The sequence below is a fragment of the Alosa pseudoharengus genome, unplaced genomic scaffold (genome assembly GCF_046254945.1).
Source record: "Alosa pseudoharengus isolate Yale_2024_CS ecotype anadromous, Long Island Sound unplaced genomic scaffold, YU_APseudo_1.1 YU_APseudo_1.1_scf_5, whole genome shotgun sequence".
Classification (NCBI taxonomy): domain Eukaryota; kingdom Metazoa; phylum Chordata; class Actinopteri; order Clupeiformes; family Clupeidae; genus Alosa; species Alosa pseudoharengus.
The window spans coordinates 31,370,550-31,385,549 of NW_027468837.1; the positions used below are offsets into that span (position 1 = coordinate 31,370,550).

General features: G+C 48.5%; 1 protein-coding gene across 4 annotated transcripts in view; it reads left to right on the forward strand.

Moving 5' to 3' along the window:
- kif21b (kinesin family member 21B) overlaps positions 1-15,000 on the forward strand; it is a 94,110-nt gene that overhangs the window by 70,509 nt on the left and 8,601 nt on the right. For all 4 annotated transcript variants that reach the window (XM_076269309.1, XM_076269311.1, XM_076269310.1 and 1 more), the window contains exons 27-31: positions 10,746-10,882; positions 12,099-12,279; positions 12,613-12,777; positions 13,294-13,411; positions 13,692-13,862. In XM_076269309.1, the coding sequence (XP_076125424.1) occupies positions 10,746-10,882; positions 12,099-12,279; positions 12,613-12,777; positions 13,294-13,411; positions 13,692-13,862 (772 nt within the window). The remainder of the gene's footprint in view (positions 1-10,745; positions 10,883-12,098; positions 12,280-12,612; positions 12,778-13,293; positions 13,412-13,691; positions 13,863-15,000) is intronic.

Genomic DNA, 15,000 nt, shown 5'->3' on the forward strand with positions numbered 1-15,000 from the left:
ACTCTTACATGACGATGTGCTCACACACACTCTAACATGAAGACGTACACACACACACACACACACACACACACACACACACACTCTCACATGTAGACACACGCACACATGCACACACACAATCTCACATGAAAATGTGCAAGCGTGCACACACACACACACACACACACACACACACACACACACACACACACACACACTCCCTCTTTCTGTCTCTCTCACACATAGACGTAGACATAGGTACACATGCACACTTAAATGACTCATACATTGAATGCTGAACCTGTAAGTGCCTTATCTGACAGCAGGATTACTCATCAGTAAATGTTTTAGTTGTTATGTTGAGTTGGAAGACCAGGCTTCTGTTCCACTGTTTCAGTTCCAGAATGGAACTCCTAGAAGAGACCTTGAGCGTCAGGTCTAAGCTGGCATTGGAGCCATTTCAGACCTAATCTCCCAATCCAGCTCTTATGTGGCCCTGACCCGGCCCACCCAGTTATCTGTCTACCGGGAGCACCTGAGGACTCTGAGCCCACGTCCTGTTGCTTGTCAGGCTGAAGTGTCGCTCACCTCCTGCCGATCGGGACTAAAAGCTTCCCCCCTTGTGTGACAGCTGGTTGGAAACGAGCAGGACGGATCCTGTGGGCTTCCTGGTTTAGAGCGGCTGTGAATAGAATAGTGAGGAGGCCCCGCTGTCTGGCTCCTCTCCTGTGTGTGTGTGTGTGTGTGTGTGTGTGTGTGTGTGTGTGTGTGTGTGCGCGCGCACCCACTGGGTGTCGGCTCCATTAGCGGCCTGCTAGCGCCTGAGAGCCATGGCTAATGAGGAAGCGCTAGCTAGCGTTAGCTGTCACCAGCTCGGGGGCCCGTTGATTCTCATTACCCGAGCAGGAGTAGGTAAATTGGGTCAGGCCAAGCAATTATTTCTCCTTCTGCGCATGTTTGTGTAACTTACCAGCATAGTGGTGGGCAAATTGAATCAACAGCGACTGAGATTGCTGCAGACGGTTAAACGGATCATGTGACGTGTCCGGCATTGGATTGCACTTCAGCTACTTTCAACCTGAAGTGTCGTAAGCGCTCTGTGTGTGTGTGTGTGTGTGTGATTGAGTGTGTGTGGGTGGGTGGAAATTGCTTTCCGCTGTCATGTGGATTGGGGGCCCAGCAGACAGTGTGTGTAGAGCCATTAGCAGAGCAGGTGTTTGCTTGTGTCTGTCTGCTAGTTATATTCATTGTATGTGTTAACTTTCTTCTGTTTGGTCTCAGAGAGATTCATCTTTCTCCAGGGTTGCTATTTTACTGTTTGGCTTTTATGACATTCTGGAGCCAGAGAGATGTGTGTGTGCTTACTTTTCATCAGCTAGCAATAAAAACTTGTAACATCTTATAGTGTCTGTAGTTCTGGTGAGATGCCAAGCCTGATTGATGCAGATTAGCTTCCCACGCGGACTGCAGTGGAAGGTAAATAATTATAACATTAGCAGCCCTGGGGCCCACATAGGCTCCATTATAATCAGAGCACACCATCAGACCTCATTTACAGCCATTATTCAGAGTCAGGTGTCATCAGCATCAGTTGAGAACTAATTATGCTCTGTGTGTGTGGGTGTGTGTGGGTGTGGGTGTGTGGAATGATAGAATTTAAGAGGGGAGAGGGCTTTGAAACACAGCACCTCTGATGACTGTAATTCATAGTGAGTGCAGAGAGACTAGTGCAGTGCAGCATAGCATAGCACAGCTCAGTCATGGATGAACCAGAGTGGGGGTGCGTTAACCTCTCTCCACACCGGTGGTGGCCGGTGTGTGTGTGTGTGTATGTGTGATTGATTTAAGATGAAGCACTGAGCAAGTTTTACCTCAGATGAACTTTGTTTGTTGTGCAGGCTCTTTCCCTGGACCCCAATCAGGCCTGTAGAGAAGCGAATATATCTGAGAGTTCTGTTTTGTTCTGTAAGCAGAGCCAATGGAAACACTAAGTAACTCTGGAGTTAGATCACACATGCACACACATGCATCCACCCATGTACACACCACCTATATGTATGTGTGCATTTATTTGCAAATACACACACACACACACACACACAGTGTTCTCTCTTGAGGTTCTTCAGCTCTCGAGGTGTTCTCTTTTTTTTGTGCAGTGATGTAGATGTTCTAAAGGCTTTATTTAGTGTCTGTAAGATTGTTCTGCCCAGAAGTTCTCTGTGTCTGAGAGATTTGCTCCGCTGATTCTTGTTTTAGTTCTGAAGAGTTTATCTGCTGCCATCATAACTCGGTCTACTCAGTGAATGCAGAAATGCCAGCTGTGGGTCTCCAGGCCGGCTTTGCGCTCCGTGGGCATCTGATGGTGTGTGAATGTTGCCCAGTGGAGAAACCAGCTGCAGGGATCACTTCAGTTAGCCCTGGAATAGTCTGATGAGAAAGTGTGTGTTTGAAAAATGCTCAACAGCCTGTGGAACTGCATACTGTTGAAATAGCCATGAGACCCATGCAGCCATGAAATATTCATAAGAAAAACTTCACAGCTCTTATTGCAGCTGGGCCCGTGTGTGTGTGGGTCTGTGTATGTGTGTGTGTGTGAGAGAGAGAGAGAGAGAGTTTATTGCCAACCAGAGTCAATCTTTCCTCTCTGCTGATGACCGTGGGCGCCACCCACAACATCCTGTCTGTTTGCTTCCTACTTCCTGTTGGGCTCTGTCTGTTGTCTCCTGCTAACTCCTCCTCTTCCTGTCTCTCCTCCTGTCAGCTGCCTGCTTCCTGACAAGCCCCTTCCCCCCTCTCTAACTGACTCCTCCCTCCTCCCTCCCCTAACCCTACTGCTGTTTTGCCCTTTAGGTCGGATGACAGCGACTCCTCTCTCTCGGAGGTGCTCAGGTAGAGATCTCTGTCTGTCTGTCATTCTGTTTCCCGCCGCCTGACTGGCCTGTGGCTGGCCAAGCCCCGCCCATCCGGGCGTGGGTGTGGCCATCTGTGTTGCATGCTGCTTCTGATTGGTCGTGCTCCACCTCTCCTTTCCATCTGTGTTCCATGTTTGCTGTGACAACCTGAATGAACCTTCAGCTCCAGGGCCTTTTGAAAGCTCTCCACTGCTGCATTCAGAAACAGAAACGTAGGCCAAAAAAATATATAAAGGAAAAGTATGTGGAGTTGAGTTTAGAAAGGATATCTGTAATCCATCCGATACAGATTAGCTAGTACAGCCAGCGCAACATTATTATTGCCAAATATCTCCTGCTGCTGCCTCTAGTACCCAAAATGAAGTCATTTCCTGTGTAGGGCTATATTGCAATAATGATGTTTTATATTCGAATAAATCAGTACTGAACAGAGGCAATGAAGTATCATCTGACTTTACAAGTGTGATAAAAACGAGTGCAATTTCCTCAGTCAGCCATTAACAAGTTCATTATTAACACATGAAGGCTGTATAGTAGTTCTTTGAACATGCTGAACACTACATTGCGTATAATTGCGTGTAAGGGGGCTGAGGTCTGCACTTAGAGATACGCTCGGAAAGTTTCCGTCCCTCTCTGAGTCACCGCTCGTCAGCCTGTCTCTGGGGGGAGACGCGCGGAGTTCCGGAGTCTCCGGGCTGACAGCTCATCAGCCGTCAGATGGAGGAGCTGGAGGTGCAGAGGTAGACGGGGTGGGGGTGGGGGGGTGCGGAGGTGTAGAGGTAGGTAGGGGGTGTGTGGATTTTTAGCAGTGCGGGCTGAGAAGTGTACTAAAGTTAGATGCTCCGCTCCAGGCGAAGAGACTAGAGGGCTTTTACCCAGAGTGCACCTCGCTCAGCTTCACGTCTGCCTAATGACAATATGCATGGATGATATAAACATTCCCCCCACCCACCCCCCAATTAAAGCACTGTGTCTGATCTTACCCCCCCCCCCCCCCCCCCCCATGAATTTAGCATGAGTCCCAAAATATATTTTATAGTATAGTTTGTTGCAAAGTATTATTTGATGTGGCCTACTGGTTAGGGCTTGTATCCGGAGGGTTGCCGGTTCGATCCCCGACCGGTAGGAATGGCTGAATGCACTTGAGCAAGGCACCTAACCCCTCACTGCTCCCCGAGCGCCGCTGTAGCAAGGCAGCTCACTGCTCCGGGTTAGTGTGTGTTCACTAATTCACGCATGGGATAAATGCAGAGACCAAATTCCTTGTATACTCAAGTATACTTGACCGAGAAACCTGATTTACATTTACAAGAATGTAGTAAATAAAATATCAGATCACATGTCATTTGTTTGGGAATTTAGTCAATGTGACCTCTCAACTCGCCAAATAAAAATAAAACAACTGAATTAAAGGCTCCATCACTGAATTAAAAGCTCGACCACTGATATAAAAGCTCCATCTACTAGCTGTCCTCAGAGAGTTCCTGTGCCGCTTCAGTTCTCTTCGCAGGCTGAACTAATCTGCTTTGGCCAGAGACGGTTCCTCTGCAGGCAGTTCCTGAACTCACACGGCCAGCCCTGTAAAGATTCTTCAGATCTGACAGGGCCCCCGTGAGGCAGTAATCCCCCACATGCGCACACACACACACACCGCACGCACGCACACACACACACACACACGCACGCACGCACACACACACAACGTGTGTTTATTTGTATATTGGATCTCTCGGTGGGCATCAGAGAGCTCTAAGCTGTAGAGTGGAGCGGAGTCTCAGGGATAATCCTATTGTGGCCGCGGGCTGATAAGGTTCATTCACCCCCCACCTTTCCCATCCTGCCCACCCCCACCCACCCCACCCATCTCCACCTCTGTTCATCCTCACAGTGAAGAGAGCTCCCCCAATCCAGACCCTGCATCCAGACCCCCCCATGGCCACCCACCCACCCCCTCATCCCACCCTGAAGGTGCTTGCACACTGGCCCAGTCAAACTCGAACAGCTCCATCCACCAAACACAGACTAATGGTGTTCACTGGCCCAGCTGTTAGTTGGTGTTAGTTGGAGTTTGTTGACGTTTGTTGGGGCCGTGTGTGAGCTCCATTAGCCGTACTGGCAGGGTTCGGGTGCAGGTGGGTATAGGGTGGTGGGGGGGGTTGGTCTGGGTCGGGCGGATGCCAGCTCTCTTCCTGTTGTGCCCAGAGTCCCTCACCCAAGCCCCGCCTCATGAGGATGGGCGCTCTGAGCCAGTTTGGGAACCACAAGATCACTTCTGATTGGTCAGAACACTGTGCATGCGTACTGTAGTGTTTTGGGTCAGAAAACAAGAGATTATGATTTTGTTATTGCTGCTGTAGAAGGACATACTTCATTCACTGCACCGTGCATGTGAAGAGTTTAGCGTTGTGTTGCGTAGTTTGCTTATATATTGATTTGTTTGTTTGTTTGTTTGTGATGGTTTTGGTGATGATGGAAAGATGCATGTAGCTTCTCTTCACATGAGTTTCTTGAGTTTGATTTAAGTTCGTGTGCGTGTGTGTGTGTGTGTGTGTGTGTGTGTGTGTGGTGTTGATGGCTGGTTTGTTAATGCTCTGCATGGCATCACAGCACAACATGGATGCCGTTTTGACAGAGATTTTGTGAAGTATACACTGTGTGTGTGTGTGTGTGTGTGTGTGCCTATCTCTGTGTGTGTGCGTGTGTGTGTGTGCTTATCTCTGTGTGTTTGTGTGTGTGGGTGTGTACGTGCATGTGTGTGTGTGTGTGTGTGTGTGTGTGTGTGTGTGTGTGTGTGTGTGTGTGTGTGTGTGTGTGTGTGTGTGTGTGCGCGCGCTTTTCTCTGTGTGTTTGTGTGTGCGTGTGGGTGTGTGCGCGCGTGCGTGCATGTGTGAAGTATGCACACAGTTCATCTGACATTAACTTGGACAAGAGAAACACACCCCATTAATTCACCAGACCATTGTTTGTCCTACAACCTCGTGGCGTACTCATGTATCCACACCCTATCGAACAGAATTGCACTATCAGTAATCTCCAGACCTCAAGCATGTAAGTATTGACATGTGGGAGACCATGACAGGGCATGGTGACGCAGTGGGAACATCACCATCTGACATGCGGTCAGCCTGGATTTGACTCCTGAACCTGTCGTTGCGAGTTTGTGTCGCTTTGGATAAATGCGTCTGCTAAAGATCAGTCAGCTTTAACTTTAACTACGTTTAACATCTGGATAGAACCTTGCAACAGCTGGATGAAACGCCTCACTTCCTCTGGCATGAGCAGTCGCCATGGTAACACCATGTTTAGATCTCTTACTACAGTCTTCCTACTGCATTCACTCCAACTTTCTCGCTTCTACTAGACTAAGTCGCCACCCCATAACTATCCTACTAGAGTCTTCATACTGCACTCACCCCATAACTATCCTACTAGAGTCTTCATACTGCGCTCACCCCATAACTATCACTACTCACACGACTCTGTGTCCATCTTGGAACATCCCCCTGTGCTCTCTCGGTCCCGTGGTGAAGTCTCCAGAAGGCCACAGTCACACGGAATCTATATGCCTGAGAGTCTGTTACTGAACTGAACTCCACGGCCCAATCCCCCTGATACCACCTCAGGCTATCCCTCTGATCCAGAGTGCCTCTCACCCAGCCTGACACATTCAGCACTATGCTGGTCTTCCCCTCTCTTCTCTCTCTCTCTCTTCTCTCTCTCTCTTTCTCGCTCTCTTTCTCGCTCTCTCTCTTTTCTCCTCTCTGTCTTTCTCGCTCTCTTTCTCTCTCCTCTCTCGCGCTCCTGTCTCTCTCTTTATTTCACTCTCATGCTCCTCTCTCCCATTTCTCTCTCCACTTTCCCTCTCTCTCTTTTTCTCTTTCTCCCCTTTCTCCTCTCTCCTTCTCACTCTTTCTCTCTATCTCCCTTCTCCTCTCTCTCCTCTCTCTCTCTCTCTCTCTCCCCCCTCCTCTCTCTCTCTCTCTCTCTCTCCCCCTCTCTCTCTATCACACCCATGGGATATGGGATGGGCTTCTTTTCCTCTTTAATCAGCAAACTCCTGGCTCACCCCTCACACCCACTCCTGCCCCCCCCCCCTGCTTCTGTGTGAGCTATGGGCTTATTAGGCCGCGCCTCTAGCTGCTCTCTCTCTCTCTTTTCTCACTCTCTCTCTCTACTTCTTGGAGTAAGTGACAGGAGACATATAGAATCTCTTAAATTCTTTACTTTTTTCTTTCTTTCTTTCTTTCTTTCTTTCTTTCTTTCTCCTCCCTCCTCTCTCCCTCCCCCTCTCCCCTGTCCTCTCACTCTCTCCTGTTCGCTCTGCGGTGGGTTTGCTGAGGCTTCAGATGTTGCTGATGCTGACCATTGCCCACCAGAGACTAATTTCCCCTCTCCTCCTTTCCTCCCCTTCTCTCCCCCTCTCCTCCTCTCCTCTCTGGCTGGGCCATGGCAACAGCACAGCCCCGCTGCCATCCCCTCGCTGGAGAGCCTCATTATTTTATCCAAGGATGGGAAGCTGCTCGCTCCGCGCTTGCCTTGTCTGCCAGGTTTCAAAGACACGAGCAGCTTTTTCTCAAAAAAGAAAGGCAGAACGGCAGAAAAAAAGGCCTGATCGCTTGAGCGAGCGGAACAGAAGAGAGGGAAAGAGAGAGGTGTCAGACGGAGAGAGAGAGAAGGCCAAGAAGACGAGCTTTAGGAAGGGAAAGCACCTCATCAGTGATTTTTGGGGAAGAGACGTTTCATTTCTCTCCCGCTGTGATCACAGCACGCTGCCTCTACCTGGCTGAGGGGGTGGGGGTGTGTGTGTGTGTGTGTGTGTGTGTGTGTGTGTGTGTGTGTGTGTGTGTGTGTGTGTGTGTGTGTGTGTGTGTGTGTGTGTGTGTGTGTGTGTGTGTGTGTGTGTGTGTGTGTGTGTGTGTGTGTGTGTGTGTGTGTGTGTGTGTGTGTGTGTGTGTGTGTGTGTGTGTGTGTGTGTGTGTGTGTGTGTGTGTGTGTGTGTGTGTGTGTGTGTGTGTGTGTGTGTGTGTGTGTGTGTGTGTGTGTGTGTGTGGAGTGAGGGCTCTTATGTGGAGTCTCCACCAGGTGGCAGTGTAGAGCTGTTGCTAACGTGGCAGCACTCACAGACAGCAGTAATATGAAGGAGAGAGAGAGAGAGACGAGTCGAGAGATATTAACAAGAACAGTGGAGAAAAAAATGCCGTCGTCCATCTTGGCTGGCTCACCAGGTCATCCTCCGACAGATGGAGACCTAGTCTCCAACTCCAGAGACATGGTGCGTGGACATGGACAGATATAAGGATTTAGTCTTTCATTACTGGATCGAGCGAATGGGGACTCCCCTCCACCCCATCACACATCCACCCCATCACACATCCACCCCTCACACATCCACCCATCACACATCCACCCATCACACATCCACCCCATCACACATCCACCTCTCACACATCCACCCATCACACATCCACCCCTCACACATCCACCCATCACACATCCACCCACCACACATCCACCTATCACACATCCACCCATCACACATCCACCCCTCACACATCCACCTCTCACACATCCACCCATCACACATCCACCCATCACACATCCACCCCTCACACATCCACCCCTCACATATGCACCCTGTCACAAATCTACCCATCACATCATCCGCTTGTGACTGTGATGGATACTGTGACCAGTGTGATAGTGTGTGACAGTGTGAAGATAGTGAAACACACACACACATACACACACATCTCTGCTACAGACTCTCTACATCATATTGTGTATTACCATGGTCATGAATTATTCAGTCAAACACACCTAAACAACTGCATTTGTCTCTGTGTGAAAGGTCACATCAGACTGCTAACACCCATCACTGTTCAGATGCATTACAGTGACTGTGAAAGATACTGTTACACACACACACACACACACACACACAGACACACACACACACGTGTGAAGGCAAACCTGTCATGTGCTTTCCCACGGCCAGGCTGGATGCTGTAAGAGGTGATTGACAGCTGTGGGGATAGGAGTCGCTGGCCACTGCTTGGGCTGACACTATTCTAGTAACCACACACACACACACACACACACACACACACACACACATATAAATACAGACGCTGTCATGCACCGAACGCAACTTGCGCTGACACTATTATAGTTCTCTCCGCTGAATAGCCACTGTCACACAAACACACACACACATACACGCACACATACAAACAGATGCTGTCATGCACTGGCCTAAGCTGGAGTGACAGGTGTCATGTCCTGTTTGCCCTGGCGACTGTCGCTCGTGGCAACAAGCTCGTGTCAATTTTGATTTAAGAACAAATCATCTGGATTCAGTCAGAGTGCTGCGATCGATCCTGCCGGCCTGAAATCTGCCCTGAGAAGACCAGTGCATCCTGCCTAACTTGTGCTGAAGAGTTGACGATCCAGGCACTGCTCTGTGTGTGTGTGTGTCCGTGTGTGTGTGTGAGAGAGAGAGAGTTGATAAGTGAGAAGCAGAGAGTTTGTTAGTGTGTGTGTGTATGAAATGGAAGGAAAAAGAGTGTGTGTGTGTATGTGTGTAAGAGAGAGAGGCTTTGTTAGTGAGATGCAGAGAGGTTGTGTGTGTGTGTGTGTCGGTGGGTATGAAATGGATGGAGAAAGAATGTGTTAAAGAGTGTAAGGAGTGTATGCGTATATAAGAGGAACAATATTTTGAGAACGAGGGAGAGAGAAAGGAGTGTGTGTGTGTGAGTGTATTAATGTGTGTGTGGACAGGTGCAGACAGTGTGAAAGACTTCAGGATCTGTGTGGTGAATCTGGGGAGCTTTAATTGGGAAGCCCCTACATGAGGAAGTGTGTGTGTGTGTGTGTGTGTGTGTGCGCGCGTGTGTGCGCATGTGTGTGTGCGCTCTTTCCTCTAAACTTGACTGAGGCTGGTAGAGGAAGTCTCAAGCTCCCCGGCCCCCTGCTGATCGCTCTTCTCATGGCCCGTAGGGAGGGGATGGGGGGGGGGTGTGGCCTCCATCCAGAGGAGCTACTGCTGAAAACTACTCCTTTTCCCTTCTTCAAAGAGACTATAGAGACACACACACACACACACACACACACACACACACACACACACACACAGAAACAACATACTCACAAAGCACTCACACACACTGAATCACACACACACACACACACATCCCCTCAGCAGCTCAGAGCAGAGGCCATCTCATCTGAAAGCTAACTAGCCCCCTGCCTGCTGCTGCTGCTGCTATCTGGTGCTCAGCCAACATCATGTACTCTACCCAAATTAATCCACCTCCTAGTGGTGTGGTGTATGTGTGTGTGTGTGTGTGTGGGGGGGGGGGGGGGGCTGTGATTATGTATGAAAACGAAGCAGAAAGAATGTGTGTGTGTGTATGTCTGTCAGTGTTTTGGAATTGTGCATGTGTCATCTCTATGTAACCTCACACACACCCTGAGATGGCATCTGCAATGACTCCCATGTCAAACCAGAGCCACACACACACACACACACACACACACACACACACACACACACACATCCATCCATCCATCCTCAAGTACAAGGAGTGTGTCTTACGTGAGTGTGTTTGTGTACTTGTCGAGTGTGTACAGATTTGTGTGTGTGTAAGTGACCTCACCTTACAGCAGGACCTATACTCATATACGTGTGTGAGTGTGTGTGCATGCGTTTGCCGTGTGTTTGTGCGTGCGTGTCTCTGTGTGTGTGATTATCTGACTGGTGTGTGAGTAAGGATGTGATCACTCACACACACTGATGTGTGTGTGTGTGTGTGTGTGTATCTGACTGATGTGAGTGTGTGTGTTTTCCTGTAGGGGTGTGATCAGTCCCACGGGGGGGCTGAAAGGGGGGCGTACGGCACCCCTGCAGTGTGTGGCGGTGGCCGAGGGTCACTCCAAACCTGTGCTCTGCCTGGACGCTACCGACGAGCTGCTCTTTACCGGCTCCAAGGGTAGGATACACACACACACACACACACACACACACACACACACGCACACACGCATAGATTCCACAACTCAGCCAGGGGCTATGAATGTCCTGATGGTATGTTTATTTCTCAGAGTGGTTCTCCAAAGTTTCTTTAAGTTCTGAGTAAAAAAGTAAAACTCCAACAAGTGATGCGCGGGTCAGGGGTTTTCATGACCCGCACCCGTTCGACCCATTAGGACAGAGGTGGGCAAACTTTTTGCCTCAAGGGCCACATTGGGTTTGGAAAATTGGCCGACGGAAAACACTGTTTTATGTAATTTAATTGATAATAATGACAAAGTAATGTTGTTTTCAAATATTAATTTCTTAATAAATACTGTTAATTTGAAGTTTAACTCATTTATAAATGGTGCACTGTCACTTTAAGCCTAGCCATCTAGATAATTTAGTAGCCTAGCCATCTAGATCATGGAGTAGCCTAGCCATCTAGATCATGAAGTAGCCTAGCCATCTAGATCATGGAGTAACCTAGCCATCTAGATCATGGAGTAACCTAGCCATCTAGATCATGGAGTAACCTAGCCATCTAGGTCATGGAGTAGCCTAGCCATCTAGATCATGGAGTAGCCTAGCCATCTAGCTCATGGAGTAGCCTAGCCATCTAGCTCATGGAGTAGCCTAGCCATCTAGATCATCATGGAGACACAAGAACAGATGCTCATGTAACAAATATTGGCCATTGGAATCTAAAGCTTCTGGGCTTCAGCAACATAATAAGCAACCCTTCATCCAGATTCTCTCTCTCGACTCAAACACATGCATATCCCTCACTTTTCTTACTTTTCAAGCTAAGTATTTGCCACTATTTTTCCCAATCTTCTTTGATCTCAAGCCAAATATTAGCCACTATTATCTGCACTCTTCTTGCTGACGTCTAGTGGTGTTATCTAAAGAGCTACAGGCTACTGCTCAGGGAAAACACTCCAATTGCAACCAATTGCAAATAGATAACACTGGGCTTATTTGACTGAACCTACCCATGTCCACAATATCACTTCCTCCAATCATGAAAAGCTTGAAAAGGAACCTACAATACACACTCACTGCAGCACAGCCAGCCAGTGATTCAGAGTTCTCTTATCAGAACATGATGATGAGAAACCTGGACTGCTGTGACTGTTGCCATGCTGATGACCCTTGACCCCCTGACTTCTGTGCCCCCCGCCCCCCTTTAGACCGCACGTGTAAGATGTGGAACCTGGTGACTGGGCAGGAGATCGTGACGTTGCGGGGTCACCCCAATAACGTGGTGTCTGTCAAGTACTGCCCCAGCTCTGGACTTGTGTTCAGTGTGTCCACCTCCTACATCAAGGTCTGGGACATCAGGGACTCGGCCAAGTGTGTGCGCACACTCACGTGAGTACAACACACACACACACACACACAGAAACATACACACACACACACACACACACACACACACACACAGAAACATACACACACATACACACACAATAATAATAATAATAGCTTGGACTTACAGTATATAGCGCCTTTCATGGTACCCAATGGTCGCTTCACAAATTGGGGGGGTGGGGGTGGGGGGGTCAAAGGACTTAGTGAACAGGAATGTTTTGAGGTGCTATTTGAACATGGGCAGGGACGGGGCAGAGCGGACATAGAGTGGTAGACTATTCCAGAGTGTGGGAGCATTCCCACAGACTCCCTAACTCCTAAGTGCCCTTGCAGGTCGTCTGGTCAGGTGGTGTCCGGAGACGCGTGTGCGGGCACTACCACGCGCACCATCACCACGGCGCAGGGCGAGTACCAGATTAACCAGATCAACCTCAACCCTGCAGGCACTGTGCTCTACGCAGCCACAGGAAACACCGTCCGAACCTGGGACCTCAACAGGTAACACACACACACACACACACACACACTGTAACACACACACACACAGCTTGCTATACACTAAATAAAACTATTCATGAACACATTCACAAGAAAGCACACGCACACACACACACACGCACTGGCATGCATTGCACGTCGTGCACCACATTCACAGGAAAATATACACACTCACTGGCACACACACACACACACTCACTGGCAGGCACACACACACACACACACTCACTCATTGGCTGGCACACACACAAACACACACACAAGCCCTTTCTACATTCTATGCACACAGCAACAGGAAATAACTGATTCCTCTTAAAATGAGATACACATTTGCTCCTTTCACTCCGTACACAGTACACACTGTTGTGTTGCTGTGAGTTGTGTGCAATGAACATTAAAAGAATATTTGTGCGTGTGTGCGCGTGTGTGCGCGCGTGTGTGTGTGTGTGTGTGTGTGTGTGTGTGTGTGTGTGTGTGTGTGTGTGTGTGTGTGTGTGTGTGTGTGTGTGTCCCTAGGTTCCAGGCCACAGGGAAGCTAACAGGTCACATCGGCTCTGTGATGTGTCTGACTGTGGGCCACTCCGCCGGAGGAAAGGACCAGGTCATCACCGGCTCTAAGGACCATTATGTGAAGGTGAGGGTACTGCATTTACACACACTCATATACACACACACACTCACACTCATACTCACACTCACACTCACTCACATTCATGTAAACATATATTACTGCAATTTTCCGCTCATTAAACAAGGTTTATACATTAATTTTGCAACATTCCTTCAACATGAGGTTATATATATCATGAGGTTAATAGAAGGTCATGAGCATGCATTTCCTTTCTACATTATTCTCTCTGATTAAAGCATGTTCTAATTAGTTAACCATGTTGTTCACCTTTGACACTCTGCAGGTGTTTGACGTTGCTGAGGGCACACAGGGTAACATAGGCCCTGCCCACAACTTTGAGCCGCCGCACTACGACGGCATCGAGTGCCTGGCCATCTACGGCGACGTGCTCTTCAGTGGTTCCCGTGACAACGGCATCAAGAAGTGGGACCTGGAACAGCAGGAACTGATCCAGGTACAGCCTCGTTCCTAAGATAAATGCAACTCTAACACTTTAACACTAAAGACAACACTAACTCTTTGGGCCCTATTTTGACGATCAGAAACGAGGCGCAAAGCCCGACTCAAAAACGTATTCTTGTCTTACACCCAGTCAGTGGCAGATTTTGCACCATGTGCTTCACTTTTTTTAAGCTTTGCGCCAAGGGGTGGGGCAGAAGGTGTGGTTTTGTGCATGATCTAAAAATCTTACACCCTCTAAAAATCATAAAACCACCGACCAAGAAAAACCTGGTCTATAGCGAAAGGCGCATGTAAAGCACAGCTGAAGACACACTGTCACGAGATTTAAGCAGCCCTTAGTAAGCAGTCCCAAACAACCGTAGCTCAGTGATCTAAGGGGTTAGATTGCTGTATGACACACAGTATCAGACTATAGTGCACACACACACACACACACACACACACACACACACACACACACACACACACACACAAAATGTGATAATGACACAAGTGTATTTACTTCCAGGTGAGTAGTAACAGACCTGGCCATATGCAGAGTCAGTTTCTATCCAGTGTGTGTATGTGTGTGTGAGTAAGTTTGTTTGCATGTGTGAGTATGTGTGTGAGAGCGTTTGTGTGTGTGTGTTGTTACAGCCTGTGTGTGTGTGTGTGTGTGTGAGCATGTGTGTTTGTGTGAAAGAGCGTGTGTATGTATGAGAGCGCACACACGTGTGTGTGTAGTGGTGTGTTCAGTAATGTGTGCAGGTGATTAGTAGGTTTGTTTTACTACTTGCTCATTCACTCTCTCCATCCTCCATGTCCACTCTCATGCCTACCTGCGGCCAGAACATTTCAGCTCAGGGAATCATTTAGACGCATCACGACTTCATATTCATATTTATTGTTCATGCCCAACAAAGCAATAAAATCTTCTCACTATTCCCCCTCTCCTTTTTTTTTTTCTCTCTCTCTCTCTCTCTCTCTCACACTTTCTCTCTCTCTCCTTCCCTTTTTCTCTCTCTCTTTCTCCCTTTCTCCCTCCCTTTATCTTTCTTTCTCTCTCTCACTCCCTTTCTCAATCCCTTTCTCTCTCTATCCCCCTCTCTCTCTCTGTGGTACTGTATGGAGTAGACAACAGTTAGTGTTGA